The 27,799-nt window shown below is 38.0% G+C and overlaps 1 protein-coding gene across 3 annotated transcripts in view; it reads right to left on the bottom strand.

The window, feature by feature from the left end:
- Positions 1 to 22,554, bottom strand: part of LOC126174050 (probable cytosolic iron-sulfur protein assembly protein Ciao1) — a 90,990-nt gene extending 68,436 nt beyond the window's left edge. The window contains exons 1-2 of one of the 3 annotated variants that reach the window (XM_049921005.1): positions 22,532 to 22,554; positions 753 to 1,253 (exon numbers count right to left, since the gene is read on the bottom strand). In XM_049921005.1, coding sequence (XP_049776962.1) covers positions 753 to 1,172 — 420 coding nt within the window. In that variant the 5' untranslated portion in view covers positions 1,173 to 1,253; positions 22,532 to 22,554. Of the gene's footprint in view, positions 1 to 752; positions 1,254 to 20,516; positions 21,724 to 21,806; positions 21,912 to 22,531 lie in introns of those variants that run through there. The other 2 variants (XM_049921004.1, XM_049921006.1) reach the window with 2 other exon arrangements.
- Positions 22,555 to 27,799: the final 5,245 nt, after the last annotated feature.

Genomic DNA, 27,799 nt, shown 5'->3' with positions numbered 1-27,799 from the left:
TGAATTAGCAGAGAAATATGGGTGCCAAAATATAGAAATATGGATTTATTTGGTGACTTTTTTCTGATTCAAGGTGTAACTACTGACTGCGCATTTGAAACATATAAAATGTTGACAGGTTTGGTAAGTGAAATTGGATACTGTTTACAAAGAAAAGAAGTAAACAAGTGAAGCCTTCAGTTACATCTTAAAATTGGAAACAACAAAAAACTAGAATCCAGACGTACAATTTTATGTAAGTCGGTAGAAGTCGGGAAACACAGGCACTAATCTTTTGTGTCCACTCGCTGCTCCCTTGGCAATCAAACAGCAAACTGCAAAACAGCACCATTGTAGCCATTGTTGAAGGCAATGTTTCACACAACTGTCCTGTATTCAGAAAGTTTGTGCTAAAATGAGTGATGAATCAGTTTCTGTCCCATTGTGGGTTCCATTTATGACACCTTCCAGAAAAAGGTAGCTTACTACCCACACTAAGAGTATGAAGCACAAAGAACACATACGAAGGCTATGTTGTGTGATGAAGATGGGGCATTTCTTTCCACATCACTCCTCTTCCTACAGCAGTTTGTATTCAGAGTGGAAGTTACCTCCTTTGTGCCCTGCATTCTCTTAGAGAGCTAGAAAAAGTTTACAGATAGTACTTGTTTACCAACTTACAGTTATGGAATATTTCTGCACAATGACTGAATATGTTCAAAACTTCCAAGCCACTCATCATATTTTAAATACTATATGCTACAATTATTTACCTTCCATGTCCTTTTAGTAACAGACTTCAAAGGCCTAAAAATTGGTGGATGATAAGAAATAATCATCCCCACATTCTTTTCCAATGCTTCTTGCATTACAGCTTCAGTTAAATCATTTGTAAGCAAAATCTTCTCAACTGTTCTTGAAGTATAAGGCTGAATGAGTAGTCCTACATTATCCCATGTCTCAGCCAGTGATAATTCAGCAAATGAATTTAACTGCGAAATTACTTCATCCAAGGGCACACCAGCAGTACCGTGTTCATCCATGCTCAATTTTCTTCGAGGAATAATGTCACTATTAACAATGTTGTTACGACTACAAAGATAATGAAACTTCTTGATTCTGAAATTATAGTTAACAATCTTTCTTGTTAGCAACCTCACTGAAGCTCTTATTTGGAAGATGTACAGATGCATCTAATGTACACAGTTTCCAAAGTAATTTAAACTGTAGGCTGTACTTGCATGTGAGAATAAACTTCTTATGTCAGCAACAATCTGTAACAGAAGAAGAACATCTAAAATATAACCCTGGCAGTAAATCATTATTACAACAGTCAAAAAAGAGGTTATTACTAATGCAAAAGAAATGAGAGGCAGGAGTAACATATCATCATGGTCAAAAATAAGGTGTCATTTATTGCAGGGAAACTGAAATTATATCAACAGAACACAAAAAAAAACGGTTTTAAAATAGTATTTCATTTTAACTTTCTCTTACAAACTATCATAGGAAACTAGTGAAAATTATGAGTCTGAAAACTAGTGTAGGGCTTAATTCATGACAACATTCCTAATTATTGTCCTTCATAAAATAAATATATTCAACTGCCAGTAAAATAGACCTGTCTGGAGGTTGTTTTGAATTTCACTCGGCAAGGGCTTACAAGAAGAGGTACGTCATGGAGAAAACAGTGAAAGAGCTTCTCCAATGTATACAGAGTGAAATACTCAATCTTGAAAACTGAAGGAAACTTGGTATGTTACTGTATAATTTTCTGTCAACATTAACATCATTAGAGACATAGAGCTTACTCAGGTGAACTAGGATGATACAGAATATTTGATTCAGCCTTTTTGAATGACCAGTGCCAAGGTGATACATATTATGACATTTCAGCAGCCAAAAATCTCCTCTGCAGAAATCAACACGGGTTCCGAAAACACACTTGTGTGAAACCCAGTTCACTCTATTCATCCATGAGACCCAGGAAGCAGAAGATACCTGCTCCCTGGTTGATGCCATATTCCGTAACTACCAGAACACATTTGACACAGTTCTGCACTGCCATCCAATGAACCAAATATGAGGGTACAGAATATCAGACCAGAGACCAGCTGTGTGACAGAACTGAAGAGTTTATAGCAAACAGAACACATCATTCTCAACAGAGATAAACCTTCAAATATTGCTCATCAGTCTGGGATCCAAAGCAATTGGGACTGATAGAGGAAATAGAGAAGATCCTAAGAACAGCGGTATGTGTCATTACACATTCATCTAGCATGAAAGCATCACAGAGACATTCTGCTAATTTCAGTGCCAGGCACTCCAAGAGAGCAGTTCTGCATCATGGTGTAGTTTACTGTTAAAGTTCTGAGAGGGTATGTTCCCAGAAGAGATAACCAATATATTACTTCCTCCAACATATATCTTGTGACAAGACTATGAAAGTAAAATTAGAGATATTTGAGCTCACACAGAGGCTTTCCAGAAGTTTTTCTTCCTGTGAGCAGTTCATGGCCAGAATAGGAAAATGGGGAACTGATAGTAGTACATAAGTACCCTCCACCAAAGACCATAAGATGGCTTGTGCAGCATGGATCCAGAAGCAGATGGTGATTTAGTGATTCAATCTAACTCACAATGGTCTGACTGGAATCTGACGTGCACTCTTTTTAAATGAGAGTCCAATCTTTTGGACCCATCACTCAGCACTGTTTTGGTGCAATGCATTTCTTATTTGTACCAACTCTTAGATTTGGTGAAGACAAAATTGAGAGTAGCAAGTGTAATTTCTCTTGCATCAAATTTTAGCTATTCTGAAATTAGAAAGTGCACCTTATATGGGAAAGAAGAAATTGAAAAGGGCATTGGAGCATTAAAATGAAGAAGAATCTGAATTAAAATAAAATTTCCATCATATAAATGATTACTTTGCTGTCAAAATTTTAAGTATTACTCATCGTTTGCTTTCCTCGTTAAATAATCAGATCTCATCAACTCTGCATCACATGTCATCACACATACATCATCAAGAGTTTTTACTATAAGCCCTATTACTTTTATAGGTTTTACTTCCAGCTGTTTGCATGTTACTGTATTAAAGAAGCCTGACTGCTTTGATATGACCCTTCATGAATTCCTCTCCTAGCCAACTACTTCATCTCAAAGTAGCATCTACACCTAACATTCTCAGTTATTTGTTGGGTGTATTTCAATCTCTCTTTTCCTCAACGTTTCTACCCCTCTAAAGCTTCCTCTTGTACCGCAGAAGTTATTCCTTGGTGTCTTAGCACATTTCCTATCATTCTGTCCCTTCTTGTCAAAGTTTTCCATGTGCTCTTTTTCTATAGGCTCCTCTCCTTGCTGATTCTGCAGAGAACCACATCATTTCTTATCATTCCACCTATTTTCCACCATTCTTCTGTAGTACCACATCCCAAATGCTTCAGTTCTTTACTTTCCAGTTTTTCCACAGTCCATGATTTACTTCCATACAATGCTATGTTCTAAACCTACATTCTCAGAAATTTCTTCTTCAGATTAAGGCCAATGTTTGATACTAGTAGACTTCCTTTGGCCAGGATTCTTTGCTGGGATAGTTTGATTTTTAGGTCCTTGTTGCTTCATCTGTTGTGTGTTATTTTGCTTCCAAGGTAGAGGAATTCCTTCACTTCATCTATTTTGTACTGCCCAATTTTAACGTCAAGCTTATCACTAACCTCATTTTGGCTACTCCTCATTGCTTTTGTTGTCTTTGGTTTACTTTCAGTCCATACCATGTGCTCATTACACTGTTTATTTCATTCAAAACATCCTGCAATTCTTCCTCACTTTCACTGAAAATAGCAGTTTCATCAGTGAATCTTATCATTGAGACCCTTTCACTCAGAATTTTAATCCCAGACTTGAAACTTTCTTTTACTTTTGTCATTGTTTATTCACTGTATAGATTGAATAGTAGAAGCCAAAGACTACAACCCTGTCTTACACCCTTAAAATCTAAGCACTTTGTTCATGGTCCTCCATGCTTATTGCTCCCTCTTTGTCCTTGTACGTATCCTATATCACGTATCCTTCTGTAAGGCTTACATCTATTTTCCTCAGAATTTTGAACATTATGCAGCAGTATACGTTGCCAAATGTTTTATATAGGTTGGCAAATCCTTGAAATGTGTCTTGACGTTCCTTAAGTGTAGCTTCCCTTACCAAGTGTAAAGTTAGAACTGTCTCTCTAGTATCTTTACTTTTCCTAACCTCACCTAACAGCTCTTCAGTTTTGTCTTCCATTCTTCTTTACATTACTCTTGTTAGCAGCACAGATTGATGAGCTGTTCAGTTGACTGTATGATAGTTCTCACAGTTATCTGCCCTTGGTATCTTCATGTCTGTGTAGATGTTGTTTTTCCAAGAGGCTGATGGTATGCCTCCAGACTCATAGATTCTACAAACCAACTTGAGCAGTTATTTGATTGCCAATTCCATCAATAATTTTAGAAATTTGAAATGAATATCACCTGTGCCTAGCACCTTGTTTTTTACGAGTCATCCGAAGATATTTTAAGCTCTAACTCTGGTGGTGAATCACCTGTGTCTTCCACATGGTTCCCATTTATTCTTTTATCATGTCATCAGACAGTTCCTCTTCCTCATAGAGGTCTTCAACATACTTATTCTGCTTTTCCACACACTCCTCTACATTTAACACTAGAATATATCATGCACTCTTAATACTGAAACATTTGCCTTTAATTTCACTGGATGTTGTTTTGAACTTTCTGCATGCTGAATCAGTTCTTCTGACAACCATTTCTTTTCAATTTCAGACAGTGGAAAATCCAGGATGTAATACAATATTATGAAGTAAGAGTGTGTGTGTTGTGTGTGTGTGTTTTAAAAAACCACCATCTCTGGCTGCTAAGGGCAGACACTGGTAATAACAGCAATCTATCTTTTTCATAATATTGTCTTTTTCAGTTTATTCGTAATTATCCTGCAGCCATTTCACTGTGGCTACCTTATTTATTTTTTATCTAAAAGACTATTCCTGAACATTATTATATTTTCTTTATGTGTCAATCAATTGAAGTATTTCTTCTGTTAACCAAGTTAACTTCAATATTACCTTCCTTGTACCTATAATAAATTGTCTTTCCAACTTCTGTGGTTGCCCTGTTTACTGGTTGTAGCAGTGAAGCACTTGTGGAGAATAGGCTTCTGTTGCTTACAAAAGGCAGAAAGAGAAAAGTACTGAAACATTTGTATGCGCAAACAGCACAATACCAGTCAACACAAAAGTAAAGTCATCTATGCAAGTACAAAAGATACTGTAATACATACCCAAAATTGTAATTTATTGCATAATAAAATAGATAAAATTACAGTACAACACAAGTTGAACACATAACTGACTGCAGACTAACCTAATGCTCAGACTGAAGTGTAGTTAGAAGATTATGATACAGAAAGACATCAAAACACACCATTGAACCTATTGATGGATCAGTAACACAATGACTGTGTCCAAATCCACAACAAAAAGTCTTCCAGTCTCTTCTACAAACAAGTGTTCAGATTTCTGGAAATGTGCTCTTCTGGACCCATGTTTACTAACTTTGTTTCTATGAGTTCTACCACCTCACAAAATACCTGACACCTTTTTAACATTTTATATATTTCAGAATAGTATTCATAATAATTTCAGTGTGCTTTCGCAATGCTAACCCCAAGTATTCAAATAATTCACAGAAAGATTGGTTGATAACCAGTCACATACTTAGGCACAGGCAAAATGGAATCAATCTCTAATGACCTCCTTACAACAAAATGTTAAAATTCTAATTTCCTTATTTTCTTTTGTTAATGCATCAAGAGGAAGGGCAATGCATCAGCGTGCATGGAGCAGTAACGTATTGGTGTACTAGTTATGGAGGCAGAAGTGGCATATAATGATCTATACGATTTCCAGAAAACACCAAATGGAAAAACTTGCAGTGTGTAAAATACCATTGCTAGAGATGGAAAAAATTAAATGTATGTCAAATAAACATCAAGAGCACCTCATTTTAATCTGAGGAATTGCAGTTGTCATCATATTAACTCTGTGATAACAATAATAAAAATTCCTGGATGAAGCAATGCATAAAATAAGTGAAAGACAGCCACTCACCTGTGATGGATTGATGCTTGGATGTATTGTGGTTTGTGTGTGAATGTGTGTACTTTTTCTAGAAAAAGGGCTACCACCCAAAAGTTAGTGTGAATGCTGTTTTCTGTTAGATGTTTCTGTGTTCCATTCATCGATCCACTGTGAGTGGGTGGTTGCCTTTCCTGTATTTTATGTACAATTTATTCATGGTTATAAGTATCTTCTAACTGCTGGTAATAAACAACTTTTTTAGAATATAAAAGTAGAACTAACAGAACAGTTGCTATGCCTCTCAGATGATGATGATGATGATGATGATGATGATGGTGACGACTGTGTATAGTTGTTCCCAATTTATTAGCTATAAATATATGAAGTTTCAGTGTCTTCTGTATTATGTTTCATAAGAGGATTTCTAAAATGTTATGCATTAAGGATCACTTGGAATCTATACCACAAGGAATATCCTCATGGAGATTTTCCTGATCAATGAGGCAATGAAACATGAGACTGACACGGTAGTGATAGGTGCAACAATATACAACTTTACATAACTTTGTGTCACAGAATGTTAGGAGGTAGACTGTTTCATAAATCAGCATCATTAAAAATTTTATTGTACAAAACTGACATTGCATTTTTTTAAAAATTCCCATATTTGTAGCTTCTATAACTTTATTGTTTTACTTAAAAAAATTATTATGTATTGGAAACTTCCATCCTTTGCTGAAGAAAGAGGATTGGTGGAGAGTAGTATCGGCCCAGTTGTAGGAGTTCCTTTACTTTTATGTGTTAGGTAAATGATGAAAACCCAAGAGAGGATAGTCAAAACCTCCCTAAACCCTGCTCTTCTCAAATATAAGTAAGTGCAACAGTTATACTGTAACTCCACCTGCTAATGAATAAAATTTATGCTTCCCATTGCCACATGAATATTAGAAATTCTGGAATCATTGACCGTTCCGTACAACATATAGTCTGCAGATATTGCATTGTTGTATACATGGAAGAAGCCTGGAGATACTGACAGATTTCAGATAGATTATATAATGGTAAGACAGAGATTTAGGAATCAGGTTTTAAATTGTAAGTCATTTCCAGGGGCAGCTGTGGACTCTGACCACAATCTTTGGTTCTGAACTGTAGATTAAAACTGAAGAAACTGCAAAAAGGTGGAAATTTAAGGAGATGGGATCTGGATAAACTGACTAAACCAGAGGTTGTACAGAGTTTCAGGGAGAGCGTAAGGGAACAAATGGCAGGAATGGGGGAAAGAAATACAGTAGAAGAAGAATGGGTAGCTTTGACGGATGAAGTAGTGAAGGCAGCAGAGGATCAAGTACGTAAAAAGACAAGGGCTAATATAAACCCTTGGGTGACAGAAGAAATATTGAATTTAATTGACGAAAGGAGAAGATATAAAAATGCAGTAAATGAAGCAGGCAAAAAGGAATACAAACATCTCAAAAATGAGATCGACAGGAAGTGCAAAATGGCTTATCTCACTAGAGGTAAGATAGATACTGCCTACAGGAAAATTAAAGAGACCTTTGGAGAAAAGAGAACGACTTGTATGAATATCAAGAGTTCAGATGGAAACCCAGTTCTAAGCAAAGAAGGGAAAGCAGAAAGGTGGAAAGAGTATATAGAGGGTCTATACAAGGGTGATGTACTTGAGGACAATATTATGGAAATGGAAGAGGATGTAGATGAAGATGGAATGGGAGATATGATACTGTGTGAAGAGTTTGACAGAGCACTGAAAGACCTGAGTCGAAACAAGGCCCCGTGAGTAGACAACATTCCATTAGAACTGCAGACGGCCTTGGGAGAGCCAGTCCTGACAAAACTCTACCATCTGGTGAGCAAGATGTATGAGAAAGTCGAAATTCCCTCAGACTTCAAGAAGAATATAATAATTCCAATCCCTAAGAAAGCAGGTGTTGACAGATATGAAAATTACCGAACTATCAGTTTAATAAGTCACGGCTGCAAAATACTAACGCGAATTCTTTACAGACGAATGGAAAGCTGACCTAGGGGAAGATCAGTTTGGATTCCGTAGAAATATTGGAACATGTGAGGCAATACTGACCCTACGACTTATCTTAGAAGTTAGATTAAGGAAAGGCAAACCTACGTTTCTAGCATTTGTAGACTTAGAGAAAGCTTTTGACAATGTTGACTGGAATACTCTCTTTCAAACTCTAAAGGTGGCATGGGTAAAATATAGGGAGTGAAAGGCTATTTACAATTTGTATAGAAACCAAATGGCAGTTATAAGAGTTGAGGGGCATGAAAGGGAAGCAGTGGTTGGGAAGGGAGTGAGACAGGGTTGTAGCCTCTCCTCGATGTTATTCAATCTGTATATTGAGCAAGCAGTGAAGGAAACAAAAGAAAAATTCGGAGTAGCTATTAAAATCCATGAAGAAGAAATAAAAACTTCGAGGTTCGCCGATGACATTGTAATTCTGTCAGAGACAGCAAAGGACTTGGAAGAGCAGTTGAATGGAATGGATAGTGTCTTGAAAGGAGGATATAAGATGAACATCAACAAAAGCAAAACGAAGATAGTGGAATGTAGTCGAATTAAGTCGGGTGATGCTGAGGGTATTAGATTAGGAAATGAGACACTTAAAGTAGTAAAGGAGTTTTGCTATTTGGAGAGCAAAATAACTGATGATGGTCGAAGTAGAGAGGATATAAAATGTAGACTGGCAATGGCAAGGAAAGCGTTTCTGAAGAAGAGAAATTTGTTAACATCGAGTATAGATTTAAGTGTCAGGAAGACGTTTCTGAAAGTATTTGTATGGAGTGTAGCCATGTATGGAAGTGAAACATGGACAATAAATAGTTTAAACAAGAAGAGAACAGAAGCTTTCGAAATGTGGTGCTACGGAAGAATGCTGAAGATTAGATGGGTAGATCACATAACTAATGAGAAGGTGTTGAATAGGATTGAGGAGAAGAGGAGTTTGTGGTTGGTTGGTTGTTTTGGGAAGGAGACCAGACAGCGTGGTCATCGGTCTCATCGAATTAGGAAAGGATTCGGAAGGAAGTCGGCCGTGCCCTTTCAGAGAAACCATCCCGGCATTTGCCTGGAGTGATTTAGGGAAATCACGGAAAACCTAAATCAGGATGGCCGGACGCAGAATTGAACCGTCGTCCTCCCGAATGCGAGTCCAGTGTCTAACCACTGCACCACCTCGCTCAGTAGGAGTTTGTGGCACAACTTGACTAGAAGAAGAGATCAGTTGGTAGGACATGTTCTGAGGCATCAAGGGATCACCAGTTTAGTATTGGAGGGCAGCGTGGAGGGTAAAAATCGTAGAGGGAGACCAAGAGATGAATACACCAAGCAGATTCAGAAGGATGTAGGTTGCAGTAAGTACTGGGAGATAAAGGAGCTTGCACAGGATAGGGTAGCATGGAGAGCTGCATCAAACCAGTCTCAGTACTGAAGACCACAACAACAACACATTGCATTGTGTGGCAATTTTCCTTAAAAATTTAACACTAGAAGCAGATTTTTCAGATCACTGAAAAATCCCTGGAATGAAGATGTTTTGCTATTTTTCTGCCTGTGCAATTGCAGATCTTTCTATTAGTCATTTACGAAAGTGTAAAGTGAATGAAGTTATCTGTGAGATCCATATATTTTCCCAAACACTTTTATTATGGAACATTAGTCAATGTATGAACTGAATAAAGTAGATGATACATTGTGGAACAGATATTCCCTATATACTGCAGCAGTTACAGAGGTTATGAAAAGGAACAAAAAGGCAAACTAAGAAATTCACACAGTAGTTCTCATCTCTCATCTTTCAGGAACCGATCCTGGTATTAGATATACTGCAATATGTGTTAAATAATTGGTTGCAGATTCACTAAGCAACAAAAATTCAGTGGGAGGCTTGTAAAAATTGTTTATTCACTGTTCACATCAGCCTCATTTACTTTTTCTTTTCCAGTTTTTTTTTTTTTTTTTTTTTTTTTTTCAATCCTTTTCTTTCCATGAATTTGTTTGAGCTTTCAGTTCAATAAAATAAATTATCTTCCTTTGTAAACTTATTTATTTGCTACTGCTTTCATACTCAGCTCACTGAAAACATCTGCTCTGCAATAGATAACTTCACAAAACTTCGGTATTCTACTTTGCCATCCCCAAACAACTACTTTACTTTTCTTGCCACTAGCCAACCAACAAATAAAAGTGTGTTATGTCAAAGTCATTCCTTGGAGCTTTTTAACATCTTTTTCTCGAATATTATCTTTTCATCTGTTCTTTGTAACAATAGGACTACACGATCATTAGCATAAGGTCTCAATTATTTTTCCCCATTATGTTCTGATTTTAACAGTAACTGCTTGCTAGTACAAATCTCTTGTTCTCTGGAGATGCCAAGTTGCTCATATAATTCAGTATCTCTGCATGTCATATACAGAATATCTGTGTACAGAAGAAATGGCAGATTTCTAAAACAGGAAAACCTTACATTGAGCTACTAGCAGCCACATCAACTACTCAACCATAAAGCCTGGATGAAAGCAGTTAAAAACTAAAGTCATTAAGGTGCAGACAGGTTGTATTGAATGTGATGCTGATACACTGAATGCACTGAAAATCATTTCAATGAAATTTAACCACCATATTGGCATATTGTTGCTAAGGACCTTATCCTATTCACAATAAGTGATCGTTTCATTAGGACAATATTCTACCATAAAATATTATGGTTCTCTGAATTTTTGGGCTTCACTGGTTGTAATATTGCTCTTCAACTCAAGTTAACACTAATTAAAAACTTTATTGAGTATGGAAAGTATTAATGTTTCAAAACCTGAGAACACTGTATAAGAATGAGTCAATATTATTTCTCTTTCATTTCGATGACTCATTACTCCACTCATCCTACAGAATCAGAGCCATTTCCAGATCACACACTTGTTATACATTTATGCGATATGTCATGGGTGCCAGTACAACATCTGGAAGCTTATTGCTGAGTCACAGTAGACTAACAATTATCAACAGGCTTCAGGCTACCGGAACTTCAAGCGCTGATAGAAAGCACCGAAGCTGAAATCGTTATAGGTACAGAAAGCTGGCTGAAGCCAGAGATAAATTCTGCCGAAATTTTTACAAAGGCACAGACGGTGTTTAGAAAGGATAGATTGCATGCAACCGGTGGTGGAGTGTTCGTCGCTGTTAGTAGTAGTTTATCCTGTAGTGAAGTAGAAGTGGATAGTTCCTGTGAATTATTATGGGTGGAGGTTACACTCAACAACCGAACTAAGTTAATAGTTGGCTCCTTTTACCGACCCCCCGACTCAGCAGCATTAGTGGCAGAACAACTGAGAGAAAATTTGGAATACATTTCACATAAATTTTCTCAGCATGTTATGGTCTTAGGTGGAGATTTCAATTTACCAGATATAGACTGGGACACTCAGATGTTTAGGACGGGTGGTAGGGACAGAGCATCGAGTGACATTATACTGAGTGCACTATCCGAAAATTACTTCGAGCAATTAAACAGAGAACCGACTCGTGGAGATAACATCTTGGACCTACTGATAACAAACAGACCCGAACTTTTCGACTCTGCAAGCGCAGAACAGGGAATCAGTGATCATAAGGCCGTTGCAGCATCCCTGAATATGGAAGTTAATAGGAATATAAAAAAAGGGAGGAAGGTTTATCTGTTTAGCAAGAGTAATAGAAGGCAGATTTCAGACTACCTAACAGATCAAAACGAAAATTTCTGTTCCGACACTGACAATGTTGAGTGTTTATGGAAAAAGTTCAAGGCAATCGTAAAATGCGTTTTAGACAGGTACGTGCCGAGTAAAACTGTGAGGGACGGGAAAAACCCACCGTGGTACAACAACAAAGTTAGGAAACTACTGCGAAAGCAAAGAGAGCTTCACTCCAAGTTTAAACGCAGCCAAAACCTCTCAGACAAACAGAAGCTAAACGATGTCAAAGTTAGCGTAAGGAGGGCTATGCGTGAAGCGTTCAGTGAATTCGAAAGTAAAATACTAGGTACCGACTTGACAGAAAATCCTAGGAAGTTCTGGTCTTACGTTAAATCAGTAAGTGGCTCGAAACATCATGTCCAGACACTCCGGGATGATGATGGCATTGAAACAGAGGATGACAAGCGTAAAGCTGAAATACTAAACACCTTTTTCCAAAGCTGTTTCACAGTGGAAGACCGCACTGCAGTTCCTTCTCTAAGTCCTCGCACCAACGAAAAAATGGCTGACATTGAAATAAGTGTCCAAGGAATAGAAAAGCAACTGGAATCACTCAACAGAGGAAAGTCCACTGGACCTGACGGGATACCAATTCGATTCTACACAGAGTACGCGAAAGAACTTGCCCCCCTTCTAACAGCCGTGTACCGCAAGTCTCTAGAGGAACAGAAGGTTCCAAATGATTGGAAAAGAGCACAGGTAGTCCCAGTCTTCAAGAAGGGTCGTCGAGCAGATGCGCAAAACTATAGACCTATATCTCTGACGTCGATCTGTTGTAGAATTTTAGAACATGTGTTTTGCTCGAGTATCATGTCGTTTTTGGAAACTCAGAATCTACTATGTAGGAATCAACATGGATTCCGGAAACAGCGATCGTGTGAAACCCAACTCGCTTTATTTGTTCATGAGACCCAGAAAATATTAGATACAGGCTCCCAGGTAGATGCTATTTTTCTTGACTTCCGGAAGGCGTTCGATACAGTTCCGCACTGTCGCCTGATAAACAAAGTAAGAGCCTACGGAATATCAGACCAGCTGTGTGGCTGGATTGAAGAGTTTTTAGCAAACAGAACACAGCATGTTGTTATCAACGGAGAGACGTCTACAGACATTAAAGTAACCTCTGGCGTGCCACAGGGGAGTGTTATGGGACCATTGCTTTTCACAATATATATAAATGACCTAGTAGATAGTGTCGGAAGTTCCATGCGGCTTTTCGCGGATGATGCTGTAGTATACAGAGAAGTTGCAGCATTAGAAAATTGTAGCGAAATGCAGGAAGATCTGCAGCGGATAGGCACTTGGTGCAGGGAGTGGCAACTGACCCTTAATATAGACAAATGTAATGTATTGCGAATACATAGAAAGAAGGATCCTTTATTGTATGATTATATGATAGCGGAACAAACACTTGTAGCAGTTACTTCTGTAAAATATCTGGGAGTATGCGTGCGGAACGATTTGAAGTGGAATGATCATATAAAATTAATTGTTGGTAAGGCGGGTACCAGGTTGAGATTCATTGGGAGAGTCCTTAGAAAATGTAGTCCATCAACAAAGGAGGTGGCTTACAAAACACTCGTTCGACCTATACTTGAGTATTGCTCATCAGTGTGGGATCCGTACCAGATCGGGTTGACGGAGGAGATAGAGAAGATCCAAAGAAGAGCGGCGCGTTTCGTCACAGGGTTATTTGGTAACCGTGATAGCGTTACGGAGATGTTTAACAAACTCAAGTGGCAGACTCTGCAAGAGAGGCGCTCTGCATCGCGGTGTAGCTTGCTCGCCAGGTTTCGAGAGGGTGCGTTTCTGGATGAGGTATCGAATATATTGCTTCCCCCTACTTATACCTCCCGAGGAGATCACGAATGTAAAATTAGAGAGATTAGAGCGCGCACAGAGGCTTTCAGACAGTCGTTCTTCCCGCGAACCATACGCGACTGGAACAGGAAAGGGAGATAATGACAGTGGCACGTAAAGTGCCCTCCGCCACACACCGTTGGGTGGCTTGCGGAGTATAAATGTAGATGTAGATGTAGATGTAAAAGGCCTCGCAGATTCCTCTCCCATATATTCATGATAGATCAGTATAATTTTATAGCCAATAAAAGCTTGTAAGAATGACACTGATGATGATGATGAAGTCCCACACTCATTGACAGAGCATAGGGGAACGATGCGGGAGACCCGCACCACCATACTGGGCAAGGTCCTAGTGAAGGTGGTTTGCCATTGCCTTCCTCCGACCGTAATGGGGATGATGATGATGACGATGATGATAACACAAGAACACGCAGTCATCTCGAGGCAGGTGAAAATCCCTGACCCCGTCGGAAATCAAACCTGGGACCCTGCGCTCAGGAAGCGAGAATGCTACCGCGAGACCATGAGCTGCCAACATAATGACATCATGACTTCAGAAACATATCTCCAGAAAAAGTACAACCTATCTCTCAGGAAGCCTTCTGCAACATGGCCGCATGTCAGTTTTTTTAGTAGTATAAGTATTTAAATTCCAACATAGTGATACACGTAGAAGGATTTTAATGATAAAGGTTACATTTTGTTTTTAAACTGTTTTGTAATTTCCTTAATGGCTGCTTTCTTTTTATTTTTCTATTCAGAGTTCATATGTCATTACAGATATGGATTCTTTCAAATTCAATAGTTCTTTATATTAATTTTTTTTCTCCTGACCTAAAAAAGCATCAGACAGTTCACACTTCTTAAATTGTTGTCTGCAACATAATGGAAGATGTAGGGAGCTATAGTATAGTCCTTACTTAATACTGGTTCTAGAAAAATTTTAAGTGGGTTTCTGTCTACCTTCTAGCATCGGCCAGTTCAAGTTTATAGCATTTCTGTGATGCTCTTCCACGAGTCTAACCTGTCACAATTCATGCTCCCCTTTTTTATCTTCCAAACAGCAGTTAACTTGGTAGCACCAGTATGTTTATTAACAAAATATGATCATATCAAACAAAATGCACGACTAGATTAAGGATTTCTTGGTGGGGATGCAGCATATTATCTAGGATGGAGAATCAACACAAGCAGAAGTAACTCCATGCATGCCCCAAAGAAGTGTTTAGGTCCCTTGATTTTTATGTTGTATATTAATGACCTGGCAAACAATATTAATAGTAGCCTGCAGCTATCTACAAAGAAGTGTTACCTACACAAATATCAAGATTTCCATAAATTTCAAAGTGGTGCAAAGTTTGGCAACTTGCTTTAGATGTTTGGAAAAACTGTGCAGAAAAATAGTATCCTACGACATCTAAGAGACACAACTGGAATCAGTAAACTCATATACATATTTGAGTACCACAGCCTGTAGGGATATGAAATGTAATGAACATATAGGTTCCCTTGCAGGAGTGTCAAGATAGCAGACTTTGGTTCACTGGCAGTATACTGGAAAAATGCAGTCAGTTTACAAAGAGACTAATTACAAATCACTTACGTCTCGCACCTCAAAATATTGCTCAACTATGGGGAGAGAAAGGCAGCATAAACAGGCGTAACTTCAGTTAAGTCGTGGGAAAGTATCATGGAGATGATGAAGAACCTGATCTGGTAGATGCTTGAAGATAAAAATACTAACCATTCAATGAAAGCATTGTTACAAACTTTTAAGTGAGGAATATTCTACAACCCTGTAAGTGCACTATTGTTTCTGTGGGAACTTCAAAGACAAGATAAGATCAATTAAGGAACACACAGAGACATTAAAGCAGTCATTCTTACTATGCTCCATATACGAATAGAATGGAAGGAAACCCTAACATGACAAGGATAATGCTTTTCTAACTGAATTTAAATGCCTATTCGAATCAGCCTTTCCTAAAAGGACTGCCAAATTCAAACGTGAAACCTATTTTAATAAAAACTTGTCAACTTTGGGTATCAAAACCTCTTGCAGAAGGACGAGGAATCTGTATGCCTCACTCAAATTCAAATATAGTCTAGAAAAGGAAAAACATTACTGCTATGTCCTTAAAAAAATTCTAAGAAGGGCAAAGAGTATTTCTATAAAATCAGAAATTGATGTCTCTAATAATAAAATTAAAACCATGTGGGGCATAATAAAGAGGGAAACAGGTAAAATACCTGCTACAGAAAATACCATAGAAATTAAAACAAATATGAAAATGTTGAAATAATTAGACACATTTTTAACAACCACTTTCTGGCATCAGCTGCTCAAACTGGAAAAACGTATTCTTTTGATGAAGCCATGTTACCCCTTCAAAAAGGTATTAATTATAAAACCAAGCGCATTAAAATGTCTCTTGACACAGTATATGAAATTGGGACTATAGCCTAATTAGAGAGATGAAAAGCCAGAATTCTGTTGGCATTGATGGTATCTCTTCAAGATTACTGAAGGAATTTTATAAACCAATAAGTAAAATACTATGCAATATATTCAATGAATCCACCCAGCACAGAATTGTTCCTGAGAGATTAAAGTATGTTATTGTCAAACAGCCCTTTTAAAAAGGTGATAAAACTGACATTACCAACTACCAACTTATCTCCTTTTTAACAGCCTTATCTAAAATTCTTGAAAAACTGGTTCACAAAAGTTTTATTGACCACCTCATTCATTATAAGGTATTAACAAGTGGCCAGTTTGGATCTCAGCAGGGTTTATCAACAGAACAAGCTATTTTCTACTTCACTCATCAAAGTTTAGAGTCTTTTAATAATAAATTATCTCATCTTCCATGACCTTTCTAAGGCATTTGATAGTGTTAAGCATGAAATTCTCTTAACAAAGACTGAATATTATAGTATATGTAGATCAGTTGGCTCATGGATTAAATCCTTCCTAACTTGAAGGAAGCAGATGGTCATGTTGAATGACTCTGAGGGGTACTCTGTGTCATCTAGCTAGGGCTCTAAGGCTGTGGTGTTCCTTAGTGCTCTGTACTTCGCCCCCTTCTCTTCCTCATCTTTATCTATGACCTCCCCTTGTGTACTAGCCTTAAAACTCATTTAATTCTTTTCTCTGATGACACCTCCATCCTCATCAACAAAATTCCCAACCACAATCTTGAGGAATCAGCCAATATTGTCTTTAATTAAGTACTTAATTGGTTTCAAAATAATGGGTTATCACTAAATGATAACAAGATTCAGTTTGTTCACTTTCAAGTAAGTAAAGAAGTGGAGAATCAATTAAGTGTCAAATGTAATGATAGTGACTTACTACCAGTTGAGTCATCCAAGTTCCTAAATGTACATATTGATAGAAATCTAAAATGGTCTGAAATGTAATGATAGTGACTTACTACCAGTTGAGTCATCCAAGTTCCTAAATGTACATATTGATAGAAATCTAAAATGGTCTGAACATATTTTACAACCTCTCAAAAAAACTCAGCAACATTCGCTATTCATATGATTTCCACTGTCTGTGACTGAGACACCACAAAAACTGCTTATTTTAGTTACTTCCATGCACTATAGCTGTATGGCATAGTTTTCTGGGGTAATCAGCCACTTTCCAAAAAAATATTCTTTACCCAAAATAGTGCTATTAGGATAATGAGCAGAGTCCAGCCTAAACATTCTTGTACAAACTTTATAGAAAATTAGGGATACTGACAACTGCATGTCACTATATCTACTCCGTATTATGTTTCATTGGTAAAAATGAGCAACTGTACAAAACTAATGATTCATACCATACTCACAATTCCAGCAGGAAGATGGACCTCCATTATGAATTAAAAACCCTTAGTACTTTACAAAAAGTAGTCCATTACATGAGCTGCAAGGTGTTCAATGCCCTCTCACCAACACTGAAATCACTTGTCCACAAGCTTCTCAAATTTAAACAACAGCTCAAACACTACCTAATACACAATTCCTTTTATTTGGTTGAAGAACATTTCAAATGTGTTAACTCTAATTGGTTTTTTTCTTTTAATTAAATCTGATGTTCTCTTATGCATTATGATAGTTGGTACAATTGCTAACATTACTATGTCTTTTTTGTAGCTATTAAGATCTGCCTTTATTTTAACTTTTTTTAAGTGTAATTTTGTCAATACCTATTAATGTGTGTTTCATTTTATACCTATACCCCCTCTTGCAAGATGGTTTTTTGTGTGTCCCTTTTGTAATAATCTGACATCCTACAGCCAAGCGAATCTCTCACTGTATCAGATTTATAGGATCTCAATAAATAAATAACATGTGGTACTGTTGTCCTCCAGGTCAGTATCTGAAAGCTGATTGGCATGGAAATTTATTAGTGTGTTTGCTTCACATGGCAAGGTTAGGACCTTGAGGCCCTCTCTCATATCAGACTGACTTCCTCAGTGAGTAAATATGACAATTTGAGTGGTAAGCGAATAATATAAAAAACAATAATAATAATAATGAAGATTATATGTATAGTAATGAATATATATAATTTAAGAAATGTCAGTTTTATCAACATGGAGAAATTCTTTTATGTTCTTCTCAAATGTGAATAATATCTGGTATGGGAAGCCTGTACAGTGATATGAAGAAATGGGGCTTTGATGTTCACGACACATAGTGTGAATGTGGACAAGAGTAGACACAAGCCATATATTTCTACACCTTCTGTGCCCAACAACCACCACTGAGGATGATATCGTTCATACCACTATGAATGCCTAGGAGGTTGCGATTTTCTGGCTGGTTGTGATATTGTATTTTCCCAGTCTACTTGCTCTGTTTCCTGGCTTGACTAACAGCCTGTGTATTTGTATGTTTCTGACTTGAGAATAAATAAATGTACTTCACAAACAGTAATGGACACAATACTCTTTTTCCTAGTGCACACCTCAAAGTAACTCCTGCAGCTGTCAATGAATCTTTATAAAAAACTTTGTACTTCATCTTTCCTAGCAAAAACTGCTTAATCCAGTAATAAATTTAGTTTGATGCCTCATGTCATAGTACTTTTATTAGTAAGTGTTGGTGTGGTGCTGGGCCAAATGCTTTTCAGAAGACAAGGAAAATTGCATCCACCTGACTGCTTTGATATATGACTCTCAGAATTCATGTTAGATGACATGGATGGAAGAGGTCATCCTGCAAGAGGTACTTCATTATACGGGAACTCTCATAATATCTCTTAAGATTCAACTAGAGATGTATATCAATAAGATGGTAGTTTTGTATGCAGACAGGAGGAATCTGTGCCTACTTCCAAACATTGGAACAGATCCTGTCCAAGAGCTATACAATTTAGTACAGTTAAGAGAGGACTTAACTCAGCTGCAAGTTTAGTATAGTATCTAATTAAGTATCCATTGAAGCCATGGAGCCTTGCTCCATTTTAGTTATTTCAGCTGCTCTTCACTGAAAATATTTTTTTAAATAGTATGATAATTAATCCGGAATAGTAATCCTGGATCTTCCTTTGCAAAGGAATATTTGAAAATTTTGCTTTTGTCTTGCTACCCTCAAATGAGGTTCCTGTGTCAACATGAGTGTCTGGACAAACCAGTAACTCTTGATGCCACCAGCACCCTTAGCATGTGAATTTCATTGGGTTTTGTTACATGTCTTTTGATAAAATTCTATATGGCAGTCTCTGAAGTTCATTCACTGTCCTTATGATAACCAAATGCATCTCATTTAACATCTTTCTATAGCTCTCTGGACTGTTCATCAATTACAGTGTTTATTTAAAAGGTTCTTTTCACAGACTATACTACCTCCCATAATGGAGTGTCCTGCTAGATACATCTCTCTTCACAGGTGGCCAACAATTTGTCCAGATCTGAGTTACAGTTCCTCTACATGCTTCTGCCTAGAGCTAAATGCCTCCATGAGATATGACACTACTGTCTCCTTTATCTAGTTTGCTGCAAATGTAGGCCTAAATTTGTTTTTGTTGCCCTTTGTAGTTTGATAATCATTTTTGCTATGAGTCCTGATACGGTCGTTTTCAAAGATGTCAAGTCCATTTGTAATCATTAAATATAATTCTGTCATGAGTGAGCTATTTCTTCTAAGTAATTTCAGAGAAAGTGTCTAGAGTTGTTTCATAGGCTGTCCTACCAGAAACACCAGTTACAAAACTGTAATTTTCCCAATTGACCGTTGGAATGATTAAGGCTTCCTCTGATGATGACAGTATGACTGGGGAACATATGTACTAGCAAGCTGAAGATTCCTTTAAAGTTTATGGTAACACCTGAAGGTGAGTGGTTGCAGACTGAAGGCCCAGTTACAAGTAGATGCCCACCCTAGATACTGAGTCTTCCCTAAATGCTCTATCATGCAGCTTCATTTTCTATTAAACCCAATTTCTCCGTAACACTATATCTGAAAGAAAGTAACACAACCAATGCTACTTTAAATCCCAACTGTAAGATGTCACCGCTATACTTTGTGTAGAACAAACCTGTTTGCAAAGCTTGCTACACTAACAGGCAAATATGTGTCAAAGCAGACAGGTGGAATCTGACACATTCACTGACTCTATTCTTGTCATAATGCAACTGCAGGAGGCACACCTTCCAAGACCAATTATAATTACTCTTGTGGTAGCTCATGTCAGTTCATAAAAGTAGTATTAATTTTTAACTAAGTGAAATATTTGGGAAAACCTCATTCCAAATTTATACTCTAAACAAAAAACAAAATCTTTATTATATATACATAAAAAAGGAAACAGAGACAATATGTGTACTAGCAGTTACTGTCTTCACAGAAATGATGAAATTTATGCATGTGCTTCAAACTGTTTCATCTGTCTGTCACTGTGCATTAGCAGCAACGGAATGTCTAGGTCAAGAGTTAACAGAACTGTTCATTTGTTTAATAATCACTGCAGTTCCAAATTTTTATTTCTCCATCATCACTTGCAGATGCTAATAAACCAGGAAATGTAGGATTCCATGAAACACTGTTAACATCTTGTGTGTGGGCTCCATAGCATGTGTGCAATAAAGAGAAAGTCGGGGCATTTCTATCAGAACCAGGAGATTCCTTAAAAATTCTAATATTGTCGTCACCACACGCTGTTACAATGAGGTCTGTCGTCCCACACCAATCAATATCATAAATTGTACGATTATGATAACCTGACAATGTGCACACGCATTTCCACACAGCATCCATTCCTGGTGTCACAATTCCTTCAGAATTACCTGGGAGGTATTCATTCCATATTTTTACCGTTAGATCAGCACTACATGTTGCAAGTCGTGAGCCCGTGGGATTAAAAGCCAAACCCCAAACAGTTGACTCATGAGAACTCAAAGTAGCTGCACAAATCCAATCATTGTCGTCGGGATCTTCCCTAAAAATTTTCACAGTGTTATCGTAACTGGCGGAAGCCAATATATCAAGATGTGGATGCCACAACACTTTCTTAACATCTTGCGTATGTGCATTCAAGACAGCTGCACATTCATACTCATCATCTTCTGCAACTTCCCACACCCATACGCTTTTATCTCTGCTGCATGTTGCAAGTAGCTGTCCCGATTTTGACCAGGAAACACTTTTTACTTCGTTTTCATGACCTTCTAACGTTGCATTACATTCAAACTCTCCTGATTTTTTATCCCAAATAGCCACAGTAGCGTCGAAACTTGCTGACGCTAGGTAGTTTCCACAAGGAGACCATGCTACTTGACGGATAGTCCTTTGATGACCGTCAGTTAAAACTGCTTTAGTAATCCATTTTTCGCCTTCTCTACCCCAGATTCGAATTGTTTTATCTTCTCCACAACTTGCCAGAAATGATCCTTGGGGATGCCAGCTAACATTCCATACCCGTCCTTGATGACCAAGTAAAGTTTGCACAGATTCCATTCGTACCATTGTGTCTGTAACGAAATATTTCACACCGCTGTGCTGAATGTGCAATGTTAGATCGTAAAGCAAAAAGGTCACATCTGAAATTTATTACCTTTATTTTCTACGTTTTTTTCACTCTTGTATTACCCTCTCGACGTACGTAACACTCGTCATACAATGTCACACCACAAACGAAAGCATGTAAACAAAACCTACTGGCTACTAGTACTTAGTATTTACATCTGCGACCAGCGATGTACACATTCGCTTGATAGAACCTAGGTTCGTTTGAGCAGATGCCAGCGGGCTCGTGCGCATGCGCAGAGCTGAATTCGCGTATGAGCAGTGCCTTCTCCTGATTCTGGCTACTTGAAGCGTGGCTGTTTGCGGTACGAGCAGTAGCAGCAAGTAGCCAGATGCTACCTGGAAAAATTTTTCCGGCGCGCCCAAGCTGCCAGATTCGCGCACGCGCAGAGCAATATGAGTTATACATGGAGAGTGTTTCTTCTCCACGTAACCTGTGTATATGCTTCGTGATATTGCAGGTCTCTTCGTTTACAGCCCCCGCCTCAAATGAAAACAAAACAGATTTCTGTGGCCGGTAGCTATCAAGTGAATTAATATACAGTCTCATAATCATGAAAGACCAAAATAAGTTGGTAGTTTGAATTTCCTGATTTTATATTATTTCCGCGTTATTAGCAATCAAGCATTAATGTCTTAATGAAGCTATTTCTGTCAGTTTTGTAGAGAAATTTGCTTCTATTTATTTTTCCGCTGAGGCAGTTATTTTATTTGAAACGAAGTGTTTCATTCCGCACTATTGGTTACTTTTACCTTTATTTTCTACGTTTTTTTTCTTCATACTTGCATTATTGTCCCCACGTACGTAAAACTCGTCGTACAATGTCACACCGCCAACTAACGCATGTAAACAAAATCTACTATTTAGTATTTACATCTGCGACCAGCGATGTACACATTCGCTCGATAGAAGTGTCGCAACTTAGTAGTTTGTACACAGGCGTTATAGAATTTTCCAGTAACCATGAAAAATATGAAAAAAGGGAAGAAATTACAAAGACGTTTTATTTTATAGGATAAATTTACTTCGACGTTGCTTCCTAAAATTGGAAAAACAAATACTGTCAAGAATGTTGGGAAAAGTCGAAAGAGTTAACTTGAGGAAAGTGCGTACACACTGCAAACCTACATGCACTGCATTGACTCGCGACACACCTTCCGAAAGACGAAAAGCGATTTTCGGAAACAGCTTTTCGCTGTGGTCTTTACATGTAAGGTCTGAAGCGGATTTGCTAGCCCAGTTAAATATGGCGCCTGGAAAACAGCTATTAACAGTTCCTGATTTGGCCAGCAAAATCGCTATTTCTCTTCAGTTGGACGACGTGTAGACAGCTTCAGTCTAATATTTCTACTGATCCTTCACTGTACAAAGAGCCACTCTGTCCATATCAGCCTAAAATTTTTAAAATCACGGCATAACTTGACAGCCCAAACAAATTTCAAAACCGGTTGCATTTACACGGTAGCGAAAATCGATTGCGGTATTGGAAAATCGGCAACTATAACTAGAAGCGGATTTCCAGAATCGATTTTAAAGTGTTTACATGACCAATCAAAAGCGGTATGACACTGAGAATCAGTTTACGAAATCCAGTTTTGGGACCCCATCTGAAAATGGTGCATTTACACTACTGGCCATTATAATTGCAACACCAAGAAGAAATGCAGATGATAAACGAGTATTCATTGGACAAATATATTATACTAGAACTGACATGTGATTACATTTTCACGTAATTTGGGTGCATAGATCCTGAGAAATCAGTACCCAGAACAACCACCTCTGGCCATAATAACGGCTTTGATACGCCAGAGCATGGAGTCAAACAGAGCTCGGATGGCGTGTACAGGTACAGCTGCCCATGCAGCTTCAACACGATACCACAGTTCATCAAGAGTAGGGACTGGCGTATTGTGACGAGCCAGTTGCTCAGCCACCATTGACCAGACGTTTTCAATTGGTGAGAAATCGGGAGAATGTGCTGGCCAGGGCAGCAGTCGAACATTTTCTGTATCCAGAAAGGCCCGTACAGGACATGCAACATGTGGTCGTGCATTATCCTGCTGAAATGTAGGGTTTCGCAAGGATGGAATGAAAGGTAGAGCCACGGGTCGTAATACATCTGAAATGTAACGTCCACTACTCAAAGTGCCGTCAATGTGAACAAGAAGTGACAGAGATGTGTAACCAATGGCACCCCATACCATCACACCGGGTGATACGCCAGTGTGGCGATGACGAATACAATGTGCGTTCACAGCGATGTCACCAAACACGAATGCGACCATCATGATGCTGTAAACAGAACCTGGATTCATCCGAAAAAATGACGTTTTACCATTCGTGCACTCAGGTTCGTCGCTGAGTACACCATCGCAGACGCTCCTGTCTGTGATGCAGCGTCAAGGGTAACTGCAGCCATGGTCTCCAAGCTGATAGTCCATGCTGCTGCAACGTCGTCGAACTGTTTGTGCAGATAGTTGTTGTCTTGCAAACGTCCCCATCTCTTGACTCAGGGATCGAGACGTGGCTTCACGATCCGTTACAGCCATGAGGATAAGATGCCTGTTATTTCGACTGCTAGAGATACGAGGCCGTTGGATACAGCACGGCGTTCCGTATTACCCTTCTGAACCCACCGATTCCATATTCTGCTAACAGTCATTGGATCTCGACCAACGCGAGCAGCAATGTCGCGATACGATAAACCGCAATCGCGATAGGCTACAATCCGACCTTTATCTAAGTCGGAAACGTGATGGTACGCATTTCTCCTCCTTACACCAGGCAACAACGTTTCACAAGGCGACGCTGGTCAACTGCTGTTTGTGTATTAGAAATCGGTTGGCAACTTTCCTCATTTCAGCACGTTGTAGGTGTCGCCACCGGCGCCAACCTTGTGTGAATGCTCTGAAAAGCTAATCATTTGCATATCACAGCATCTTCTTCCTGTCTGTTAAATTTCGCATATGTAGCACGTCATCTTCGTGGTGTAGCAATTTTAATGGCTAGTAGTGTAGTTTGGTTGAACAAGGCAGAGCTATAGCCACAGCTTATTGTAACTGCAACAGCTTGGCAGCTTGTAATTGATATGAAGTGCATCTTCTATATTACTATTTTGTGCAGTAGTTGTAGGTACAAGTATCTGTATTTTACATAAAATCTGTTGAAGCAATAGATGCACATGCAATTTCTAGGCTGACACACCAATGAATATCTGTTGGTCGACCAGATGACCACTTAATGCCAGAAATTATTTGGTGAGAGGTTCAGCGACACACAGATGTAATTCATGTCACTTCAATTCTCTCTTCAGTTCTGCTAGTATTTTGCGAAGGGTGACACCAGTTCTTGACTTTAAAAACCGACTGCCTAAAAAAACTATTTATGAACAGAATCCAGCTAAACTGTAATGATTCCATGATATCTTCATTACAAAATTGTCATCTATTTCATCCCTTTTATTTAAAACATCGATATATCTGTAATAAACATTAAAACGTGGCTATATTTGTATGTAGGTACTGTGGCTGGGTTCCTTTCAGATTTATGCTTTGGCTGAAGCACATACTTGAGGCCATATTGGATTTCGTCAAGCTCGCTTTGTGTTTTTTTTTTATATTGTTAGCATATTATAACTTATGTCTTATAAATAAATTCTGTTCGAAAACACTAGTACACTGAGAATCTCTCGAAGAGGTGCAATTTATTGATATTAAATATGAAATAATAAATTATTACACAGAAAGAAGTAACGCAATGCTGTAGTGTTGTTAACAGCTGCAACACGAGCGAAATACGAGATCGAATTACAAAGGTGTGTTATCATTCCCCTCCACATTCCTAATGACATCTGGGACTTAATGTTGTCAATAATTTAGAAATGAGACATGAAACATGGAAATTCGAGTGAATATTCAGAACATATTGATTATCTGGTAAAGACAAACCACCACTCAACGTCAGGACACGAAACATGAAAAAGAGTGGCAATGAGAAAAAATTATAAGGGGACTTAGTCTCACTGTCAGTCGCCTATAAATTATAAAAAAATTACCGGCTATTTAGGATTATTTTAGGAGACTTCTTTTCCAAACTAATAAGTCTTCAACTTAAAGCACTTATGCAGGCGATATATATTCTGGAACCGGTACTGGAGCAGATGTATTTCTGTTGGTGTTTAAGTTATTTTCAACCGCATAGGAAGAAGTTTACTTTCGTGGCAGTAAATTATAGTTTTTCGCGCATATTAGAACATACTTCACAACCACCACATTCATTTAACAGTGAGGGAGCTTCTCCTTAAGTATTTTCTACAATACATACCTCTATGTAAGGAACTAGTATGTAGGTGACAGGCTCTCAGTTTGAAACAAAGAAAATACAGCAACAGTTGTAATTTTTCGCACAACTTAGAATACTCTTTAAGCAGCCAGCAGACTTATTTGGCGTGGGGAGGCTGCTTAAGTACTTTTCGTACTATATGTTCATGGTACATAAATAAAGAGTGTGAAATGTGCAGGTTGTCACTTTCAAAGAAAGAAAATACCGCAACAGTTTCTAAATTTGCATTGAATGATTGAGCTGAACGTATAAAGAGCTTCTGCTTTAATTCGTCTGCTAATATGGCTGCTGCAGTCACGATGATACCTTGACACAGATACCTCTATCGATAATTTGCATATACATTACGAGAGTACTGTGGCTGCACTCCTTTCAAAGTTATACTTTAGCTGAAGTACCTACTTAAGGCCATATTGGATTCTGTCCAGCTCGTAATTGGTGTGTTTTATTTTATAACCACATTATAACTTATGTGCTATAAATAAATGCTTTTCCAAGACACTAGTACAATAAGAATCTCTCGAAAAGTTACAATTATCGATATTATGTGTCATATAATGAATTATTGGCGTTTTAGGAGACGAATGAAACAGATGTGGAAGTGTTTGAATTACAAATGTAGTTCTTTGGTCGAGTCTTGCCATCTCCACACATTTTATTATTCACCTTCACGGTTCTGAGAGCTTCTGTGACTTGTCACTGTCAATAATTTACAAATTAAGCTTGAAACATGGAAACACGTTGATCATCTGGTAAAAACAAACTACCACTTATTGTCAGGACAAAAAACGTAAAAAATAGTGACACATGTTATAAAGAATTAAAAGGTGACTTTGACTGTCAGCCGCCTGTGAAGTATAACAAACATTTTACATGAAAATTATTTTATGAGACTTCTTTTCCTAACAACAACATATTCAAATTAAGCACATTTGCAGATTAAGTATATTCTGGTACTGGTGTAGGCATATTTCTGCTAGTGTTTCAGTTACTTTCAAGAGGAAAGGAAGAAGTTTACTTTCCTGACAATGAATTGTAATTTTTCGGAAATTAGAACATACTTCATACAACCAGCGCATTTATTTAGCTGTGATGGAGCTTCTCCTTAAGTACTTCTTGTAATACATTCCACCATCTAAATAACTACTACAGGTATGTAGTTGACAGTTGATACTAGGCATGGCCTTCACCTCAACAGGAAGGGGAAGGGTAAATTGGCTGGGGAAATAGCAGGAAAGTTAAAGGGGGGAGGCACTGTCATGAGTGGTAAAATACCAGTGGTTATAGGATTCAGAAAAGACCCTTTTTTAGGGTAGGGAGGACAGAAAGAAAGCAAATTTTAAGAGAGGTTAGAACTGAGACAAACCTTCAGTTTGAGAAAGAAATCAAAAAACATAATTCCAGCTTATTACATCAGCATAAACAGCCATTGGTTAAGAATTTTCAACTGTCAGCAGATATTTTAACTCCACCCAATTTTAACTCAGTCAATGTGAAATGTCAGCTATCTTTATTGCATCAAAATATTCGAGGACTGAGAAATAAAATTAATGAATTAACTATCTGCATAGATGAATTAGAGTCTTCAAACCCAGCTGACATAATCTGCCTCTCTGAACATCATGTGACCACTGGTATAGAACTTTTAAGTGTTACAGGGTTTAGGCTAGCATCTC

The sequence above is a fragment of the Schistocerca cancellata genome, chromosome 1 (assembly GCF_023864275.1).
Source record: "Schistocerca cancellata isolate TAMUIC-IGC-003103 chromosome 1, iqSchCanc2.1, whole genome shotgun sequence".
Lineage (NCBI taxonomy): Eukaryota > Metazoa > Arthropoda > Insecta > Orthoptera > Acrididae > Schistocerca > Schistocerca cancellata.
Note: the sequence above shows the minus strand (reverse complement) of the source record. Positions and strands in the feature narration are given on the sequence as shown.